Source organism: Protopterus annectens, chromosome 9.part0 (genome assembly GCF_019279795.1).
Source record: "Protopterus annectens isolate FY-2018-M chromosome 9.part0, PAN1.0, whole genome shotgun sequence".
NCBI lineage: Eukaryota > Metazoa > Chordata > Ceratodontiformes > Protopteridae > Protopterus > Protopterus annectens.
In genome coordinates, this window is record NC_056743.1 from 238,206,252 (window position 1) to 238,228,600 (window position 22,349).

General features: G+C 43.2%; 1 protein-coding gene across 4 annotated transcripts in view; it reads right to left on the reverse strand.

Annotated features, from left to right (window-relative positions):
- Nucleotides 1-22,349, reverse strand: part of DENND2B (DENN domain containing 2B) — a 1,438,653-nt gene that overhangs the window by 44,438 nt on the left and 1,371,866 nt on the right. For all 4 annotated transcript variants that reach the window (XM_044082814.1, XM_044082812.1, XM_044082813.1 and 1 more), the window contains one exon: nucleotides 15,510-15,621. In XM_044082814.1, coding sequence (XP_043938749.1) covers nucleotides 15,510-15,621 — 112 coding nt within the window. The remainder of the gene's footprint in view (nucleotides 1-15,509; nucleotides 15,622-22,349) is intronic.

Sequence of the window (22,349 nt, forward strand, 5' to 3'; positions counted from 1 at the left end):
CCTGAATTCTCTTGTGTGATGCATTTAAAATCAGAGTTGCCCCTGGTATTCACCTCTATTTTTAAAATGTATAAAGGATATTGGTAGATGGATGGATTGGTTCAAATCCATTGAGTGGCTACTTTTGGCATAAATGCAGGGTTACTTCTCAGCAAAAGCCTATCCTGGTGGAAAATCAGAAAGAGAAATTTAGAAGAGAGCATGCTGAGTTCTACGACTCATGTGGCAGAAGGAATGGTCACCAGAAGGAAAGGATTCAATGGCAGACATTTAATATCAGCAGAATTCACTGGTTCAAAAGGAAGTTTAGTAAAATTCTCAAGAACAAAATTTAAATTTCAAGGGGGAGCATGGTGAACTAAAGGCAGTCTGAAATAAAAAAATTAAAATTAAAAAATGCTTTACACAGCTTATGTGAAGCTAGAGAAAAAGAAGATAAACATGTTAATGAACAGATGATATAGCACCTAGATCAACTTTTTCTGAAGACAAACCAGCCCCTTTCTTTAAAATATCTGATATGAAAGTGAGGACTTTTAATATAGTCACATAAAAGGAGTCAATGTTCTGTTGAGTACTCTAAATAGATTTGTTTCTCATTTGCCTTTATAATCCTCCTAATGGAAAAGATCTGTGGAATAGTTATCTGACTGACAACATCAGAAGGCAGTGAAGGGTCACCTGCCATCATTGTAAGTGGAGAATTATCTTCAGAAATGTTCCACATTTTGCAGTGGGCTATTTCAGGGCCATTTGCAGTGTAGGTTCATAGGCTGGTACTAGGCTATCGGCCATAGGACCTATAGAAGCCTAGCCATAACAATTCCCTGGCTATTTCTTCCCACACTATTTACTTCCCTGGACCCCTGTCTAGCAGGGCGACTGATGTAATCCCTGGGGTGAATTTCCTTTCTCCCATCCAATCGTCAAGGTTCCTTTTGAAGAGGGTCAACGAGGCGCTCTGCTTGACATGTATGGGCAGTCTATTCCAGAGTCTGGGGAGTCTCTGGGTCAGGAAACTATCCCTCCAGCATGTTTTGTTTATTGTGATGACAAGGTTTAGATCCCTGGAGTATGTGGCTTTGAGGGACTGGGATTTCTTTAAGTGTAGCATGTCCAACAGCTCTGGGTTTGACATGGCCTTGTATGTTAAGCAGAGATCATCTCGGAGTAGACGATATGCGACACAGTATAAGGTGGTCAGCATAGGGCATCTGCTTTAGGCCTGTTATTCTTTTAGTGAGGTATTTCTGCGGCCTTTCCAGTTGTTGCAGATGTCTTAAGAGGTACATACCAAATGGGGCATTGTATTCTATACTGGGTCTAATAAGGGATGAGTACAGTGGGACAATAACCTCCTTTTTTCTGGATGAAAAGCCCTTGGTGATGAGGTGTGCCACATAGAAGGATTTCCTGACTGTTGTGGCGATGTGGTTATTGAAGGTGAGACCACTGTCCACCTGTGTCCCTAAGTCTCTTATCACACTTTCGGTGTTTAGTGTACTGCCACCTATGTGGTAATTCACAGGTACATGTTTTTTTCCCAAAGGGGATAACTATACATTTCTTGGCATTGAGCTTGAGCCCATGGCTCTTGCACCAAGCATCTGTTTCTGTAAGGCCCTTTTGTAGAGTTTCGACATAATTTGGGGATTCAATAATGGCTACCTGTTTGCAGTCATCTGCTAACTTTGTTAGCCAGAGTCCCTTAGTGTTGGCCTGTACGTCAGAGAAGTAGATGCCAAACAAGAGAGGTCCCAGGACTGAACCATGAGGTACTCCACTTGTCACTTGTCTGGAGCTGGATTTGGAGTCAGCTTCTTTTACAGTGTGGGTTCTGTCAGTAAGCCAGTTGGCAACCCATCGAGTGATGTAAGGATTAATGCCCAGCTTAGTAAGTTTACCTATGATTCCAGAGTGGGGGATGGTGTCAAAAGCCTTGGCGAGGTCCAGATAGGCTGTATGGACTGCCTTACCCTCGTCCACGGCTCTGTAGACTGATTCGAAGAAGTCAATCAGGTTCAGGAGAAAAGATCAGCCATTCATGAACCCAAACTGGGTGGGGTCCTGTGTTTTAAGGTTTCCAATGTCTTTGTTTATAAGTTCCATGATAATATGTTCCATGGCCTTGCAGATCAGGCTCGTCAGACTGATGGGGCAGTAGTTCCTGGGATCCAAGGTGGATCCCCCCTTGTGGAGTGGGATAACTGTAGCAGTGCGCCACTTAGTGGGCATGAAGCCTGAGGTCAGGGTATGATTAAACATGACATTTAGGTGAGGTTCATAGGTTCATACTAGGCTTTCTGCCCTAGGGCATTTATAAGCCTAGCCAGAGTATGTTTGGCTTTCGCCACCCATTTTAAATGAATTCTGCTATGCCCTTTTTCGAGGTTAGTATACTGTGCCTCTGTCTAACAGTGACAAAGAAGTGATACCCGGGGTAAACCTACGATCACCCATCCACTCATCAAGATTCCTGTTGAAGAGAGTCAATGACTCTGCCTAACCTGGACTGGGTTTTTATTCCAGAGTGAAAGGAGCCTCTGGGTTATGAATCTGTCCCTCCAGCATGTCCTATTTATTTCAGTGCTGAGGTTCAAGTCTCTCGAGCATGTAGCTCGATGGGATTTGGATTTTCTGAGGTGCAGCATGTCCATTAATTCCGGGTTGGACATGGCTTTATAAGTCAGGCACAGATCGCCTCTGAGCAGACGGTATGCCACTGAGTAGAGCTGGAGTTTCTTTAACCGGGCAGCATATGGCATCTGTTTGAGCCCTTTGATCCTCTTGGTGAGGTACTTTTGGAGTCTTTCCAGTTGCTGCAGGTGTCTGGTATGGTACATCCCAAAAGGGGCATTGTACTCAATTATGGGCCTGATGAGGGATGAGTAAAGAGGCACGATGACCTCTCCTGATCTAGATGTGAATCCCTTCATAATTAGGTGGGCTGTATAAAATGTTTTTCTAACCACTATGGCCACGTGGTTTTCAAATGAGAGAATGCTATCAACTTGGGTCCCCAGGTCCCTAATTACTTCTTCTGTACTTAATGGATTACCACCTATGTGGTAATTTGTGGGCATTTTGTTTTTTTTTGGCGTTTAGCTTGAGGCCATGGCTCTGGCACCAGTTGTCTGTTTCTATGAGGCCCTTTTGTAGGATGCTTGTGTCGGCTGGAGAGTCAATTATGGTGCCTAGTTTGCAGTCATCTGCAAACTTGGTCAGCCACAGTCCTTCCATGTTGGCCTGTACCTCCGGGAAATATATATCGAACAAGAGAGGTCCCAGGAATGAGCCTTGTGGGATGCCACTTGTACCTGGTTTGGAGTCTGACATGGCTCCAGAAATTCTAACCATGTGGGTTCTGTCCTTGAGCCAGTTTGCAACCCATCTAGTGACATAGGGGTTTATATTTTAGCTGGTGAGCTTATCTATAATGCCCGAGTGGGTTATTGTATCGAAGGCTTTTGCGAGGTCCAGGTAGGCTGTGTGGACCACCTTCCCCTCGTCAATGGCCTTGGTGACTGTTTCAAAGACATTGACCAGGTATAAGAGGCAGGATCTGCCCTTAACAAAGCTGAACTGGGTAGGATCCAGTGTCTGTAGGTCCCCAAAATCTTTATTTATGAGGTCCATGATGATCCTTTCCATAGCTTTGCAGACCAAGCTAGAAAGGCTTATGGGGGCAATAGTTTCCAGGGTCCGTTGAGGCACCACCTTTGTGGAGAGGGACTACTGTTGCTGTACACCACTCTTTGGGTACATATCCTGTGGTAAGGCTGAGATTGAACAGTAGTTTTATGTTTGGGTTTAGCACTTCTTGGAGTTCATGTAGGATGCAGCCTGGGACACTGTCTGGTCCCATTGATGCTGAGTTTTTTTGCTTTGGAGAGGGCGGCTCTTACCTGAGTATCTGAGATGTCAGGGGGGCAGCACTCTACTGGGATAGATATTTGCCCTTTTGGTGGGGAGGGGGGGGAGAAGTTTGTGCTGAACCTGTCAGCTAGGATGTTGGCAATGTCTGTGGGTTCGGTGTATTTTTTTGTCATTTTGGACTAATTGTGAGCATATCTGGGATTTCCCACTCAGGTTCCTAACATAACTAAAGAAAGCCTTGTGATTATCCTTAGTGTCCTGTGCAATTTTTCTCTCAAAGCTGGCCTTAGACGATTTTATGATTGCCCATAGTTTTTTGCTAATACTGATTAGAGATGCCTTCCCTTTTTGGGATTTTGCTCTATCATGTAATAGCTTCCTCCTTCTTTTGCATAGTTTGTTTATGGCTGGGGTCCAACAGACAGGACGCCTGCCTTTGGAGGATTGGGTCTTGGTTTTATTTGGGATTGCATGATCCATGCATTCCTGAAGGTGTTCATAGAATGCATTTATAAAGGATTCTGCAGTCTGGGCCGTATTTTCCACAGGCCCGGGGGCTTTGAAGGATTCCACCTCAGTTTTGAGGAGTGTGAAATTTGCTTTAGAGAAGTTTTTCACTGTGGTTTTCTGGGCAAGGGGTGGGGTCGAGATGTGAATATCCAGTGAGATTAGTTTATGGTCTGATCTTACCAGTGAGGGATACACTTCTGGTCTGGAGCATAGAGCCCCTATGTTGGTGATGATCAGGTCCAGTATGTTTTCCACTCTTGTGGGAGTGGTAACAAGTTGTTCCATAGCATTTGAGTTTATAAATTCTAGGAACTTTTGGGCTAGGGTGTTGGAGCTAGAGTAATGCTCCCAGTCTATGTTTGGGTAGTTGAAGTCACCCAATATAATGGTGTTTGTAGAGACCTTCATATTTTCCAGTGTTCTCAGGAAGGCAGAGTGGGGTTCCTGGGTTTGGGAGGGTGGTCTGTAGCAGGCTATAAACTGGAAGGCAGTTTTATCCACTGTTAGCTGCACATGGATAGTGTCTGATGCTTCATGCTGTGCCACCAAACTGGAGGTGTGGGTATCTTTGACGAATATTGATACTCCCCCTCCTTTTGTGATTTGGTCCAAGTTTTGGGGCCGAAAAGCATGGTATGAGGTATAACCTGGTAGTGCTGGGGTGCTCTCAGGAGCCTTGAACCAGGTTTCTGTTACTGCACAGATATCGATGTTCTCCATGCTAAGGAGAGTTTAGAGTGTGTGTATCTTGAGGTTTAGACTTCTGGCATTGAGTAGCATTACTCTTAGTTTCTTATCCCTTGTGATACCAATGGAGGTGGGTTTATCTTTTGAGCCTTGCCTAAAAAAGGCACTATGGGGGTGGCAAGAGCCTTTGCCAATATCCGAAAGCTCAGGGGTGACAGGTGCAAGCCGTCCCTAGTGAAGCATCGTGGCTTGTCGAGCATGTCATCCCAGGTTGACAGGCATTGGATCCCCTTTGAATGACACCAATACTTAAGCCAATTGTTGAAATTGATCATCTTGTCTTCAAATTGTGGCATCATTCTTTGTGAGGGTAAGATGCTACTCAAGGTCAGGGTCATACCAGCCTGGGCTACATGCTCAGAGAGCTCCTCTATGTCTCTTTTCATGTAGTACAGGGAGGTATGTCTCAGGTCATTCACACCAGCATGGAAAATGACTGAGTCATATTTGTACTTGCCTTGGAGTGACCTGGGTGCTTGTGTTATGTGGCGGATCCTAGCGCCCGACAGGCAGCTCACTGTGACCTTCTCCTTGTTCAGCCTGGTGAGCGGGATGTCAGTGTGCCTGACGATAGAGTCACCCATTACAAGTGTATCAGGTGTGTTGTTTATCCTTAAGGGCTGTGACTGTTCGGCACACTGGCTTTGTGAGCTATATATTGCACGTTTTTTTGTTTTGGGGTAGCGGTTGCTTGGGTGTCTGCTTTGGAGGTCTCTGCTGCTTAGGCAGATTTTTATTTAGAGCCTCTGAGTATGTTTTTGTGTGTTTATGTGTTTGGTTTGCTGCTGTGGTAGGTCTATGTGAGACTGGAATTGTAGTGAGTATGGTTTCCTTCTCCTCCTGGTTATGCCAGTAATGAGTTGAGAGAGCTTAGCCTCCAGTTTGGCTATATGGTTGCATCTCTCACATGTGTTGGAATTTGTTGGAAGGAGGAGAGGGTTGTCTGTGTACATGAGGCAGTTGTAACATTGCCTCAAGATTCCCAAGATTCAAAAGACTGAAGAAAAGGGCCATTGGGGAACAAGGTACTCAAGGGAAGTTTGTGAGGGTGTAGTGCTTTTAATTTTTTAGTGCTGACATATAATTGCTTTAGTGAGCAAGTGCCAGGCTTTAGAGTAGGAATAGGGTGTTTATTATGAGAACTAGTTCAGTTCTAATGGAAAAAGTGAAGAGTCGACTTTGTGGAGCCGAGAATGGTTTAAACCCAATTAAGTGGAGCTGCCCGATGCTGCGCTATGCGCAAAATAGAGCAAAGCCGCGCCAAAGCGGGTTTTACACAGGGGGACGAAAGAGCTAGAAAGTTGCCCAATATGGCCAATAGACTACCAGATTCTTGTGCTGGGAACACTCCTCCAGGGATAGATAGGCTGCTCTAAGCTCCCCACTGCCACTGGCGAACAAATAAGCCTCCTTTATCCAAGAAAGGTTATGGGCAACACAGGAACTTTACAAAAGTCCAGAATTCAGTGCCAGTTCATTTTGTAGTTCATGCAGTACACAGCCCGGGATGTCATCTGGTCCCATGGATGCTGTATTCTTAGCTTTGGAGAGTGTGTTTTTTACCTGTGTGGCCTTTATTACCGGAATTTGGCAAACTTCCGGTATTGAGATGGGCCATTTAGGGGATGAGAGGGGGGTGAAGTTGGCACTGAATCGATCTGCCAGGATATTGGCAATACTCTTGGGATCAGTATATTTAATGCCATTCTGTTGTAGCTCAGAGCAGACCTGAGCATTGCCATTTAGATTCTTGACATAGTTATAGAAAGCCTTGTGGCTGTCTTTGGAATCTTTGGCAATTTTATTTTTGTAACCAGCTTTGGAGGATTTTATGAGGGATCTCAGCTTCTTACTGAGGCTGGTAAGGGAGATTTTTACATCCTGGGATTTTCCTCTTTTCTGCAACTGTTTCTTCCTTTGTTGTAAAGTTTGTTTATGGCAGGGGACCACCAGATTGGCTTCCTTTTTTTAGAGGAGAGCATCTTGGTTCTATTTGGGATGGCACGGTTCATGCATAAGTGGATGTGCTCGTACAGTACCTTAGTGTAGGACTCAGCAGTTGAACTTTCAGTTCCCGTCTGCATGGGTGTCATGTAGTTTGTAACTTCTGACTTGAATAGCATGAAGTTGGCTTTGGAGAAGTTTTTTATGGAGGTTTCCTTACTGGGGGGTGGGGGTGGGATGTGGATGTTAAGGGTGATTAGCTTATGGTCTGATCTGACCAACGAGGGGGTGACCATAGGTGTGGAGCATCGATTTCCCATGTTGGTGATGACCAGGTCTAGGCTATTAGAGCCCCTGGTGGGACTATGGATTAGTTGATCCAGGGCATTGGAATTTATGAATTCCAAGAATCGTTGGGCAAAGGTGTTGGTACACGAGTAGTTTTCCCAGTTAATGGCAGGGTAGTTGACATCACCCAGTATTAGGGTGTTTGGTTGTATATTAATATTTTCCAGTATGTTTAGAAAGGTGTAGTGGGAATCTTGGGGCATGGTGGGGGATCTGTAGTAAACTACAATTTGGATTGCAGTCTTACCTTGTGTTAGTTGCACCTGGAGAATTTCAGATGCATTGTATTGGGCAACTAACCTGATGGTATGAATATCCTTGGTGAATATGGACACTCCTCCACCTTTAGTGTTTCAATCCTGGCTTGGTGGGCGAAAAGTGTGGTAAGAGTTGTAGCCTGGTATTACAGGGGTGCTCCCTGGAGCCTTGAAACAGGTCTCAGTTACTACACAGATATCGATGTTCTCATAAGTTCATAGGTAGGTACTAGGCTATCTGCCCAAGGTCATTTATAAGCCTCGCCAGAATGTGTTGGCTTTCACCTCCCTTTTAAATTACTTTCCTGGGCCTCTGTCTAGTAGGGCCACTGAAGTGATCTCAGGGGTAAATTTACGATTTCCCATCCACTCATCAAGATTTCTCTTGAAGAGAGTCAGTGAGGGGCTTTGCCTAACATAAACTGGGATTCTATTCCAGAGCGAGGGAAGTCTCTGGGACAGGAATCTATCCCTCCAGCATGTCCTGTTTATTGTTGTGCTGAGGTTTCATTTACTGGAGAGTGTGACTCTAAGAGATTTGGTTTTCTTGAGGTGGAGCATGTCTATTAATTCCAGGTTGGACATCGCCTTATACATTAGGCAGAGATCACCTCTGAGCAGGCGGTAAGCAACCAAGTACAGCTGGAGTTTCTTTAGTTGAGCTGTATAGGGTATCTATTTGAGGCCCATGATCCTCTTGGTGGGGTACTTTTGTAGTCTTTCCAGCTGTTGCACGTGTCGAGTAAGGTACATTCCAAATGGGGCATTGTACCCTATTATGGGCCTAATGAGTGATGAGTAGAGGGGCACAATGACCTCTCTTGATCTAGATATGAACCCTTTTGTGATTAGGTGGGCTACATAGAAGGAATTTCTAACCACTTTGGCAATGTGATTATCAAAGGAGAGGTTGCTATCTACCTGGGTCCCCAGGTCCCTAATTACATCTTCTGTACTTAGTGGATTACCACCTATGTGATAATTTGTGGGTGCTTTGTTTTTCCCAAAGGGGATGACTATGCATTTTTTGGCATTTACCTTGAGGCCATGGTTCTGATACCAGGTATCTGTCTTTGTGATACCCTTCTGGAGGATGCCTGTGTCAGCCGGAGAGTTGATTATAGCCCCCAGCTTGCAGTCATCTGCAATCCTGGTCAGCCATAGTCCTCCCGTGCTTGCCTGTACCTCAGAGAAGTGTATACTGAACAGGAGGGGTCCCAGGACCGAGCCCTGTGGGATGCCACTTGCAACTGGTTTAGAGTTGGACATGGCACCTGCAACTCTGACCATGTGTGTTCTATCCGTGAGCCAGTTGGAAACCCATCTTGTGACATAGGGGTTTATGTTCAAGCTGGTGAGCTCATCTATGATGCCAGAGTGAGGAATGGTGTCGAAGGCTTTAGCGAAGTTCAGGCAGGCTGTGTGGACTACCTTTCCTTCATCTACGGCCTAGGTAACTGTTTCAAAGAAATCAACTATGTTTAGGAGGCAGGATCTGCCTTTAACAAAGCCGAATTGGGTAGGGTCCAGTGTCTGGAGGTTCCCAATGTCTCTGTTTATGAGTTCCATGATGATTCGCTCCATAGCTTTGCAGACCAGGCTAGTCAAGCTTGTAGGGCGATAGTTCCCAGGTTCTGTTGTGGCACCACCTTTGTGGAGAGGGATGACTGTTGCTGTACGCCATTCTTTGGGTACATAGCCTGTGGTAAGGCTGAGTCTGAACAGTGAATTTAGGTGAGGGTTTAGTTCATTTTGGAGCTTGTGTAAGATGCAGCCTGGGATACCATCCGGTCCCATTGATGCTGTGTTTTTAGCTTTGGAGAGGGCTGTTTTACCTGTGTGTCTGTGATGTCTGGGCCTCTGCATTCTTTCTGGGATGGACATGGGCCCTTTTGGGGGTAAGGGGGGTAAAGTTTGCACTGAACCTGTCAGCCAGGATGTTTGCAATGTCATTTGGTTCAGTGTATTTTCTGCCATTTTGCACTAGCTCAAAGCATATCTGAGAGTTGCCACCTAGATTCTTGACATAGCTAAAGAAGGCTTTGTGATTGTCTTTAGAGTCTTTAACAATTTTTCTTTCGAAACTGGCCTTGGCTGATTTTATGAGGGATCATAGTTTCTTGCTAATATTGATCAGTGATGCCTTACCTTTTTGGGATTTTGCTCTGTCATGTAATAGTTTCCTTCTTCTGTTGTATAGCTTATTTATGGCCGGGGACCACCAGACTGGTTTCCTTTTTTTGGAGGAGTGAGTCTTGGTTTTACTTGGGATGGCTTGATCCATGCATTCCTGTAGATGCTCATAGAATGCATTTGTAAAGGATTCTATGGTTTGGGCAGCATTATCCTTTAGCAAGGGGGCTTTGAAACTTTCCACCTTGGTCTTGAGAAGTGTGAAGTTGTCTTTTGCAAAGTTTTTCACAGTGGTTTCCTTGACTGGGGATGGGGTCGGGATGTGGATGTCCAGTGTGATTAGTTTATGATCTGATCTTACCAACGAGGGGTTTACATTTGGTGTGGAGCACTGATCCCAAATGTTGGTGATGATCAGGTCCAATATGTTGTCACCTCTTGTAGGCATGGTGACCAGCTGCTCCAGGGTGTTTGAGTTTATAAACTCTAGGAAGCGTTGGGCAAAGGAGTTTGTACTTGAGTAGTTATCCCAATCAATGTTTGGGTAGTTGAAATCTCCCAATATCATGGTGTTAGGTAGGACCTTTATATTTTCCAATGTCCTCAGGAATGCTGAGTGGGGGTCCTGAGACAAGGTATGTGATCTGTAGCAAGCTACGATCTGAAAATCAGCTTTTTCCACTGTTAGTTGCACATGGATGGTCTCCGAGGCCTCGTGCTGTGCTACTAACTTGGAGGTGTGGGTATCCTTTATGAAAATGGATACACCCCCTCCTTTTGTATTTTGGTCTGGGTTCTGGGGCCGAATGGTTTGGTATGGTATGAGTTGTAGCCTGGTAGTGCTGGGGTGCTCTCTGGAGCTTTAAACCAGGTTTCTGTTACTGCACAGATATCGATTTTCTACATGCTAAAGAGTGCCTCGAGTGCATGCATTTTGAGGTTTAGACTTCTGGCATTGAGTAGCATTACCCACAGTTTCCGGTTACTTGTGTTGTTTATGGAGGTGGATTTGTCTTTTGAGCCTTGCATAAAAAAGGCACTATGGAGGTGGCAAGAGCCTTGGCCAGTATTCGAAAGCCTAAGGGCGACAGGTGCAAGCCATCTCTGGTGAAACAGCGTTGCTTGTTCAGCATGTCATCCCAGGCTGACAGATACTGGATCCCCTTTGAATGACACCAATAGCTTAGCCAATTGTTAAAAATTATCATTTTTTCTTTGACTGTGGCATCATTCTTGGTGAGGGCAAGATGCTACTCAGGGTCAGGGTCATACCGGCATAGGCTACATGATCAGAGAGCTCCTCTATGTCTCTTTTCATGTAGTCCAGGGAGGTACATCTCAGGTCGTTTACACCAACATGTACAATGACAGAGTGATATTTGTATTTGTTTTGGAGTGACCTGAGTGCTTGTGTTATGTGGCGGATCCTGGCACCCGACAGGCAGCTTACAGCAACCTTCTCCTTGTTCAGTCTAGTGAGTGGAACATCAGTGTGCATGAAAATAGAGGCACCTATTACTAGTGTATTGGGTGTGTTGTTATGCCTTCAGGGCTGTGGTTCTGTGGCACACTAACTTTGTGAAGTATGTGATACATGATTGTTGTTTGAGGCTGGAGGTTGCTTGGATGTCTGCTTTGGAGGTCTCTGCTGCTTAGGCAGATTTTTATTTAGTGCCTCCGAGTATGTTTTTGTGTATTTGTGTGTGTTGTTTGCTGGTGCATGTGTGACTATTGCATGTGAGACTGGAAGTGTGGTGCAAGTGTTTCCCTTCTCCTCCTGACTGGCTGTTCCAGCTTTGGGTTGAGAGAGCTTGGCCTCCAGTTTGGCTGTATAGTTGCATCTCTCACATACATTTGTGTTTGTTGGAAGGAGGAGAGGGTTGTCTGTGTACTTGAGGCAATTGTAACATTGCCTCAAGGTTCCCAGATTCACCAGCTGGACTGGAGAGTATACCTGAAAATGCTTGGACATGACTGTATGTGTAAATGAACTGATTTACTGATTGTCCGGAAGGAACAAATAGGGAGCCTTGTACTACTGTATAATACAGGGGAGGTGTAGTGTTAGCATTTATTAGTGCTTAGTGAGAGCTTGGAGCAAGTGCTGGGCTGTAAAAGGAAACTTAGAGTGCTTAATTTGTGAGTTTGACTAGTTCTAAGAGAAAAATTGAAGAGCAGACTTCGTGGAGCCTGGAATAGTTTAACCCTAGCTAACTGGTACTGCGCGGTGCACAAAACCATGCAAATGTGGGTTATAAGGCAGGGAGATGAAAGAGATAGGAATTAGCCCAAAACGGACAATAAACTACTAGTTGCTGGGCTGAGACCACTCCTCCAGGGACAGATAGGCTGCTCAAAGCTCCCCACTCTCACTGGTGAACAGAGAAACTTCCTCCTATCCAAGTATGGATATGGGCAACACATGAACTTATACCACAGCTCTGAATTCAGCAGAACCTGAAAACTGGACTAGACTAGCTTAGAAAAGGTGGGAAACAAGAATATTTTTTGTTTTTTCTTTTTTTAAGCAGAAGATACAATAAACTTACACAAAAACACTTTAAATGCTTATAACAGGCTAGCGCACTTTAGTGTGTAGCCTACAACCGTTAAACAACAACAAAAGACTTAAACAACTTTAAAAGTGTTAACAGCAAATACAATATAGTGTGCAGCAAGGAGAGTTTCTTTAAGGCACAGAAATGCTAGAATTTGCTTTTCGGCGAATTTAGCAGTCACAGGAAAAATGCAGAGAAATAAAAAATACTTAATCAGTTGAAAGTCGCTCTTTTGTCGCTCTGCTGCTTGTAGTACTCTGCAGGACACCACGTGGAGCTTGACTGAGTAGTATACAAGCGCAAAACCGTGCAAATGCGGGTTTTAAGGCAGGGAGATGAAAGAGATAGGAATTAGCCCAAAACGGCCAATAAACTACTAGATGCTGGGCTGAGACCACTCCTCCAGGGACAGATAGGCTGCTCAAAGCTCCCCTCTCTCACTGGTGAACAGAGAAACATCCTCCTATCCAAGTAAGGATATAGGAGTGCCTCGAGAGAGTGCATTTTGAGGTTTAGACTTCTAGCATTGAGTAGCATTGCTTTCAGATTTTGCATGCTTGTACCTGTTATGGTGGTGGTTTTGTCCTTTGAACTTTGCCTAAAAAAGGCACTATAGGGGTGGCAAGAGCCTTTGCCAGTAACCTGAATCCCAGGGGCGACAGGTGCAGGCCATCTCTGACAAAGCATCGTGGTCTGTCGATTATGTCGTCCCAGGCAGACAGATACTGGATCCCCTTTGAATGACACCAGAAGCTTAGCCAACTGTTGAAGTCAATCATTTTGTCCTTATATTGTGGCATCATTCTGGGTGAAGGCAGGATGCTACTCAGGGCTTGGGTCATACCTGCCTGGGCCACATGATCTGAGAGCTCTTCCATGTCTCTTTTCATGTAATCCAGGGAGGTACGTCTCAAGTCATTCACTCCAACATGGACAATGACAGTCATATCTGTACTTGTTGTGGAGTGACTTGAGTGCATGAGTTATGTGGTGGATCCTGGCACCCGACAGGCAGCTCACTGTAATTTTCTCCTTGTTCAGCCTGGTGAGTGGGACATCAGTGTGCCTGACTATAGAGTCACCTATGACTAAAGTGTTGGGTACGTTGTTCTTGCCTTAGCGGCTGTTGCTGGGTGGCACACTGGTGTTGTGAGCTATGTGACACTTTGGTTGTGATTGGTGTTTGTTTGCATTTCAGCTTCGGAGGTCCTTGTTGCTTGGGCAGGTTACAGTTAAGGGCCTCCGCATATGTGGATTTAGTGTTGCCATGTGTGGGTGTTGGTGGTGTGAGTTTAGAAGGGCTATGTGTTGCTTGAGGTGTAGTGCAGGTGTTAACCTTCTCCTCTTGACTGTCTAGCACAATCTTGGGTGGAGAGAGCTCTGCTTCCAGTTTAGCTATGTAAGTGCATCTCTCACAAGTTGTAGTGTTGGGTGGTAGGAGGAGAGGGTTGTCTGTGTACATGAGGCAATTGCTGCATTGCCCCAGTATTCCCAGATTCACCAGGTGGACAGGAGAAATCACTGGAAGCGTACCCTTGGACATGCCTGGTTTGGTGCTTTTTTTTAAATGTACAGGAGCTGTTTTCCCCTCCCTTAGCAAGGTACTTTGCAATTATAGGCTGTTTAGTTAAATTTACACTACAGGAATAAAGTTAAAACATAGATATCCCACATCTATTGGTTCAGCTATGTTATCATTACAAGAGTTCCACTCAGAGATTAATCAGCCACAGATAAATCTTCAGCATTTTTAAAATGTGGTAGATATTGACAGGTGCATGTGTAGTTAAAAGTGATGTTACAGAAAATGGACTTCTTTAGAAATTTCAATGTAGAAGAAACACAAAAAACATACTTCACACGAAAACCTTTTATTCAAGACCTATGTAGCTAAATGCGAAGCAGAGACATGCAACAATGAAGAAGCATGATTCCTCAGGTAATGACATTCAGAGATACATTGTGATGGACTTCCTTAATAGTCCAGAACCTTTTACAGAATATTTTGAAATAGATTTTTACAGCCAGGGTGAGACTGGTCCAATTTCATACATGAACACCTCTAGCTCATTCAGTTTGTTCAGAATCCAGGTACTTTCTGAACTTTCACAGTTCTGGTTATTGCAACACCTTTACTAATAAAATGAGTACAACAACAAGGCTAGTTCACAGAATGTGTTTCAAATATGTCTTTGAAAGTTATAGTTTACCTTTTTTAAAGTAGCCTCTTACCGGCTTCCAAACTATAATGCTCTTCTAAGGTACCTGTTCCATCTGCTGATGTCTGTACTCAAATATTGTTTTAGTTCATGTTCTATAAGGACATGGAATATCAAGTTTGCCTGAGTGATGTGATTAGCATGCATCTCTCTATTCCATAACAAATACACTCTTTGAATATAGACATGTATATTATAATTTGGGATACATATTTCAGTGACATATTGTTTAAAGGGGCCTCCCTGATTTGGATTCAATTAGTTTTCATCCTTCCTGAAATTTCTGATTTTTGCAACATTAAAGTAATATATCCCATAGCCATGGACTTTTCCCCAGTTATGACTGGTTCTGTCTCCAATTTATGAGGTAATAGGTTGAGAGTTGTGGGCTACTGCAACAAGCCTGCAAGTGCTTGTTAGCGAGAAATAAAAGAATGATGTCAGTCTAAGTCAGATTCTGGTGGATCCATTTACAGAGTCGTGACTGCATAGTTTCCCTTGCAGTTGTCATTCACCATAGCTGGCAGTGCCATGGTCTATGCTGTCTGTGGTGTCTTCTTCTGGTAGAGCACAGGCACGCTTGCAGACACTCATAGTGTATTGTCAGCACTGTACTACATGACTAGTTACCCTTTAAAGGCAATTTTGTGTGAGATGCAGAATGTGTTTTTAAGTGCAATATTTGCTGAAAAAAATATACGAAAGAAGGAAAGAAAAGTGTGAAATTATATTCTCTTTCTAAGATGGTGCTTAGGCGGTATACAGTAGAAGCCAAACCATGCCTCATTTTGTATTCACAACTCAAAATGTGTTTCATATCCTCATACATTAAAATTCAGAAGCCCATATCACTAGTCATATTTTGTTGTATTACAGCATTATTTTTTTCTCCATATGGTTCACATAGCTGTGCTTACCATCTTCTGAATCACTGTCAGAATCTTGATTTAGGAGGTCATTCTTCTGCTCTAGAGACAGTTCCAGGGCAGCCTGCAGTTTTCGTGGTAACAGAGTATCTTCATCATCCATCTGAGGAAGAAGAAGTAACAAATTTATTCAGTCTCAGTTATGTACTGGATGGAAATTTATATACAGACATTTGCAGGAAAATTAGGTTTGAGAATAATGCAAATATTAATGGAATGCAAAAAAAAAACTTATACATGCAGTTTAAGGCATGTTTGCATCTTATTGCCCATGGAGGGCTTTTTTACATGCTAATAATAGTCTGCCTAATGCACCATATATGGCTGTGATCTTTGTTTTATTTGGTACCGACATTCAACAAACATGCTTGATGTTCTCTGCTAACTCTGGAAAGGGAAATATTATGTATATTCATTACTATTTCAGGAGATTATGGCAGGGATTCTCCAGTGATTTGAGAGCAGTCAGATTTTTCAAGCGTACGTTACAGAAAAGGAGGAATTAAGTAAGAGCAATAGTAAAAAAAGCTAGGAAACAGAAAAAAGTGAATAAAAAGTGAAATAATTCACATAATGAAAGAGAGTGGGACATTACATTTAACAGTTTAAGGAAAAATGGCTTTTATTCTCCCCTAAGTATCTCAAAATTAGATCATGCGTTGATGCTAAAAACATTGTAATAGTCATGCTAAAACTGCAATGTAGTGTTTTCAATTCAGCATTTTTGTACCACCTTTCATTCATTCAAACTAGCCTGCCTTGGAGCACTATAGCAGACCCCATCAATAACCTACCTAAAAACTATCAGATTACTCACTACTTGGTCATATCTCTGATGTATGGTGATTAACCATACCTGCTCATATCTCTGATGTATGGTGATTACCCACTACCTGGTCATATTTCTGATGTATGGTGATTACCCACTGCTTGGTCATATCTGTGATGTATGGCGATTACCCATTACTTGGTCACATCTCTGATGTATGGCATACTGCTGCATGTAAGAGGACACTGTGTAATGGGCAGCATCATTAGAAATCTGGCATAAAAGCAGTGCCCATCTGCATTTGTGAACGGAGTTGGGCATTATAACAGAAACTTAAAGTGCACTGTTCTAAAATAGATACAATATGCTCTATCAGTCTGCTAAATTATATGGAATGCACTTGTCATGGCAGTATGTAGTAACTCAAGGGTGTTCACTTTTCCTTTTAGGATTAGCCCCAAAATGCCGTTAACCTATAACTGAACAAAGGTCTTTGGCTGAAGAATAATTCATAATCACTACAAAGGGGTTTTCTCTAAAATGCACTGCGTTTATTAGAAAATAAAACAAACCAACAAGCTAACTGTGCCATGTTTCAAGAGATGAGATTAACCTAATTACTATTTCATGTATGTTTATTAAATATAATGCAAGCATGATGCAATCATTGTGAAAATGTTGGAATCATTTACTGGTTATTAGTAACATAACTTCATTCTGCTACCAACTATTTATTAAAAAAGACATTTATGTGGAGTAACTTGGTGCTTCCACCCCTCTTTCTTTTGGTATGTTGCCATTGCATTTGGTTCTGCAGAATAAGCTCATTATGTTGTTATATGTTCATAGGTAGGTACTAAGCTACTGGCCCAAGGGCCTATGTAAGCCTAGCCAACAAGGTTTCCTGGCTTACACCACCCAAGAAAGTTATTTTCCTGGACCCCTGTCGAGCAGAGCCACAGAAGTGATCCCCGGGGTGTATTTACTATTTCCCATCCACTCATCAAGATTTATCTTGAAGAGTGCTAATGAGGAACTTTGCTTGACATAGATGAGTAGCTTCTTCCAGAGTATGGGAAGTCTCTGGGACAAGAATCTATCCCTCCAGCATGTCCTGTTTACTGTGGTGACAAGGTTTAGGTCCCTAGAGCGTGTAGCTCGGAGGGATTGGGATTTCTTTAGGTGGAGCATGTCCAACAGCTCTGGGTTTGACATAGCTTTATATGTTAGGTAGTGATCACCTCGGAGTAGGCGATATGCTACGGAGTAAAGCTGGAGTTTTTTGAGATGGTCAGTGTAGGGTATCTGTTTGAGGCCAGTAATCCTCTTTGTGAGGTACTTCTGTGGCCTTTCCAGCTGCTGCAGATGTCTTGTGAGGTACATTCCAAATGGGCCGTTTACTCTATAATGGGTCTAATGAGTGTCGAGTAAAGGGAAACAATGACCTCTTTTTTCCTGGATGAGAACACTTTTGTGATGAGGTGTGCCATGTAAAAGGATTTTCTGACTACTGTGGTGATGGGATTATCAAAGGAGAGAATAATGTCCACCTGGGTCCCAAGGTCTCTTATCACACATTCGGCATTACATAGACTGCTGCCTATGTGGTAGTTCATGGGTACAGAGTTTTAACCAAAGGGGATAACAATGCACTTTTTGGCATTGAACTTGAGGCCATGGCTCTGACACCAGGCATCTGTCTCAGTGAGGCCCTTCTATAAGATGTCCACATCATTTGGGGACTCGACTATGGCTCCTAGTTTGCAGTCATCTGCGAACTTCATTCGCCAAAGGCCTTCTGTGTTAGCCTGTACTTCAGAGAAGTAGATACCAAACAGGAGAGGTCCCAGGACTGAACCCTGTGGCACTCTACTTGTCACTGGTTTGAAGTCAGATTTGGAGTCTGCAGCTTTTACAGTGTGGGTTCTGTCAGTGAGCCAGTTGGCAACCCATCTTGTGACATAGGAATTTATACCTAGTTTAGTGAGTTTAGCTATGATTCCAGAAAGGGGGATGGTGTCAAAAGCCTTGGCGAGGTTAAGATAGGCTGTGTGAACCACCTTATCCTTGTCTATGGCTTTATTGACTGCCTCAAAGAAGTCGATCAGGTTCAGGAGGCATTATCTGCCTTTCACAAACTGGAACTGGGTGGGGTCCAGAGTTTGGAGGTTACCAATGTTTTTGTTTATGAGTTCCAAGATGATACGTTCCGTGGCCTTACAGACCAGGCGCATCAGGCTAATAGGGCGATAGTTCCCGGGATCAGTGGTGGCTCCCCCTTTGTGGAGTGGGATAACTGTTGCTGTGCACCATTCAGTGGGCACAAAGCCTGATGTGAGGTTATGACTGAACATGGTGCTTAGGTGGGGAGCCAGTTCATTCTGAAGTTTGTGTAAAACGCAGCCTGGGATGTTGTCCGTACCATGGATGCTGTGTTTTTGGCTTTAGAGAGTGCAGCTTTTACCTGCATAGTTGTGATTACAGGGACTCTGCATTTTTCCTGTATAGATATGGGCCCTTTAGGGGGTGAGAGGGGGGTAAAGTTAGCACTGAACCTATCTTCCAAGATGTTGGCAATATCAGTTGGTTCTGTAATTTTCATGCCGTTGTGCTGTAACTCAGAGCAGATCTAGGTGTTGCCATTAAGATTCTTGACATAGCTATACAATTCTTTGTGGTTGTCCCTAGAATCAGTGATGATTTTGTTTTCATAGCTAGCTTTGGAGGATCTTATAAGGGATCTCAGCTTCTTACGGAGGCTGATCAGGGAGCTCCTCCACCCATGGGATTTTACTCTCTTTTGCAACAGTTTTTTCCATCTGTTGTAGAGTTTGTTTATGGCAGGGGACCACCAGATTGGCTTACTTTTTTTTGGAGGATAGCATGATCCATGCACTCATGTAAGTGCTTATAGAGTGTATTTGTGCAGGATTCAGCAGTCGTAACTGTATTGTCTATCTGCATGGCTGTTATGAAGTTCGTCACTTCTGTCTGAAGAAGCATGAAGTTAGCTTTGGAGGAAATTTTTACCATGGTTTCCTTAATGGAAGGTGGGGGTGGGATGTGGATATCTAGGGTGATTAGCTTATGGTCGGATCTGACCAACGAGGAGTTGACTTCAGGTGTGGAACACCAGTCGCTCATGTTGGTAATGACTAGGTCTAGGATATTGTTGCCCCTGGTGGGGGTGTAGATAAGTTGATCCAGGGCATTGGAATTTATGAATTCCAGGAAGCGTTGAGCGAAGGAGTTGGTACATGAGTAGTTTTCCCAGTTAATGGTGGGGGTAGTTGAAATCACCCATTATTAGGGTGTTTGGTTGAACTCTAATATTTTCCAATATATCAAGAAAAGAGGAGTGGGAATCCTGAGGCATGATGGGGGATCTGTAGCAAGCTACAATTTGGATTGCAGTTTTGCCCAGAGTTAGTTGCACTTGGATAACCTTGGATACATTATGCTGAGCAACTAGCCTGGAGGTGTGGATATCCTTAATGAATATGGACACACCTCCACCTCTGATGATCTGGTCCAGGTTAGATGGCCGAAAAGTGTGGTATGAGTTATAATCTGGTAATGCAGGGGTGCTCTCTGGAGCCTTGAACCACGTCTCAGTCACAGCACAGATATTGATGTTCTCCATTATAAGAAGTGCCTCGAGGGAGTGCATTTTGAGATTTAGACTTCTAGCATTGAGTATCATTACCCTCAGTTTTTGCTTGCCTGTTCCTGTTACGGTGGTGAATTTGTCATTTGAACCTTGCCTAAAAATAGCTCTGTAGGGGCGGCAAGAGCCTTAGCCAGTATCCGGAATCCCAGGGGTGACAGGTGCAGGCTATCTCTGGCAAAGCATCATGGTCTCGCTCGGTCAATACCGAGCTTCTTCAGAATACAAAATCCTTTGTGCTTTCATTAGCACTTATTAAATAGTCATTAAAACAATCACATGACCCTTCTAACTCCCTCCCTGTTAATTAAAACCACACACTGTAATGTAAAGTGTAAACGTGTGCAATATCTAAAAAATAAACCTCATTAAAATGCATAGGATTGTAAAATTATGCAACCAATGTCCATATACCATAACAGGTAATACCTTTCTTCTCTAGGTCAAGCTATAACCATCACATAAACATAACAATAAATAAACTTAATACATAATTTACAATAAACATTAAAACGGACACTAAAATGGGTGAAATTGCATTCAAAGCATCAACTAATGTGTTACTATTTTGATGTTATAAGCGATCCATTCTTAACTTTAATACACTACTAATATTAATGTTTTCATTCAACCCAGGAAGCCTTCCTGAGTCTAACTTGAGCTGCCAATGTAGTTCACAGTATTCAAGCCTGGCTTCCCAGTTACCACCTCTCAAATCTGGTGTCACTTGCTCTAAAACCATGAACTTTAACTCCATTTTTTCACACACCTGTGAATGCTTAAAAACGCATTATTTTCTTTACCTTTAGAAACATCATAAAGATGCTCATAAACTCTTCTCCTTAATTGCCACTTCGTTTTACCCACATAAAAACTGTAACAATATATACATATTCCTAAATAAACCACCCCTTTAGTTCCGCAATTAAAATAATTAGTGGACTTGTGGTAACTGGGAAGCCAGGCTTGAATACCGTGAACTACACTGGCAGCTCAAGTTAGTCTCAGGAAGGCTTCCTGGGTTGAATGAAAACATTAATATCAGTAGTGTATTAAAGTTAAGAATGGTTCGCTTATAACATCATAATAGTAACACATTAGTTGATGCTTTGAATGCAATTTCACCCATTTTAGTGTCTGTTTTAATGTTTATTGTAAATTATGTATTAAGTTTATTTATTGTTATGTTTATGTGATGGTTATAGCTTGACCTAAAGAAGAAAGGTATTATCTGTTATGGTATATGGACATTGGTTGCATAATTTTACAATCCTATGCATTTTAATGAGGTTTATTTTTTAGATATTGCACACGTTTACACTTTACATTACAGTGTGTGGTTTTAATTAACAGGGAGGGAGTTAGAAGGGTCATGTGATTGTTTTAATGACTATTTAATGAGTGCTAATGAAAGCACAAAGGATTTTGTATTCTGAAGAAGCTCGGTATTGATCGAGCGAAAGCGCTTGTTTTATTCATTATTTTCTATGTGAAATAAAAGTTCCTGATTACCTCAAGTTGTTTCTATCAAGTTCATGATATCCGGGTCCTGTAGCTATTGGGCAGTACTTTGATTCTTGGTTCGTTTTTTTCACGGTTCGAAAGCATCATGGTCTGTCGACCATGTCGTCACAGGCAGATAGATACTGGATCCCCTTAGAATGACACCAGAAGCTTAGCCAATTGTTGAAGTCAATCATTTTGCCCTTGTACTGCAGTATCATTTTGGGTGATGGCAGGATGCTACACAGGGCTAGTGTCATACCTGCCTGGGTTACAAGATCGGAGAGCTCTGCCATGTCTATTTTCATGTAGTCCAGGGAGGGATATCTCAGGTCATTCACACCAACATGGACAATGACAGAGTCATATTTGTACTTGTTGTGGAGTGACATGAGTGCATGGGTTATGTAGAATATCCTGGCACCCGACAGGCAGCTGTCACTAAACTTCTCCTTGTTTAGCCTAGTGAGTGGGACATCAGTGTGCCTGACTATAGAGTCATCTATGACTAGTGTGTCGGGTATATTGTTTTGCCTTATGGGCTGTGGTTGAGTGGCACACTGAGTCTGTGGGCTATGTGTCATTTGGGTTGTGTTGAGGGTGGAGGTTGCTTGTGTTTCTGCTTTGGAGGTCTCTGTTGCTTGAGCAGATTATTACTGAGAGCCTCCGTGAATGTTTTTGTATTTTTATGTGTGGATTTTGGTGGTGTAGGTTTAGTGGGACTATGTGATGAGTGCGGTGTGGTGCAAGTGTTGACTTTCTCCTCTTGACTGTCAAGTTCAGTCTTGGTTGGAGAGAGCTTTACCTCCAGTTTGGCTAGATAAGTCCATCTCTCACAGGTTGTAGTGTTGGGTGGTAGGAGGAGGGGGTTGACTATGTACATGAGGCAATT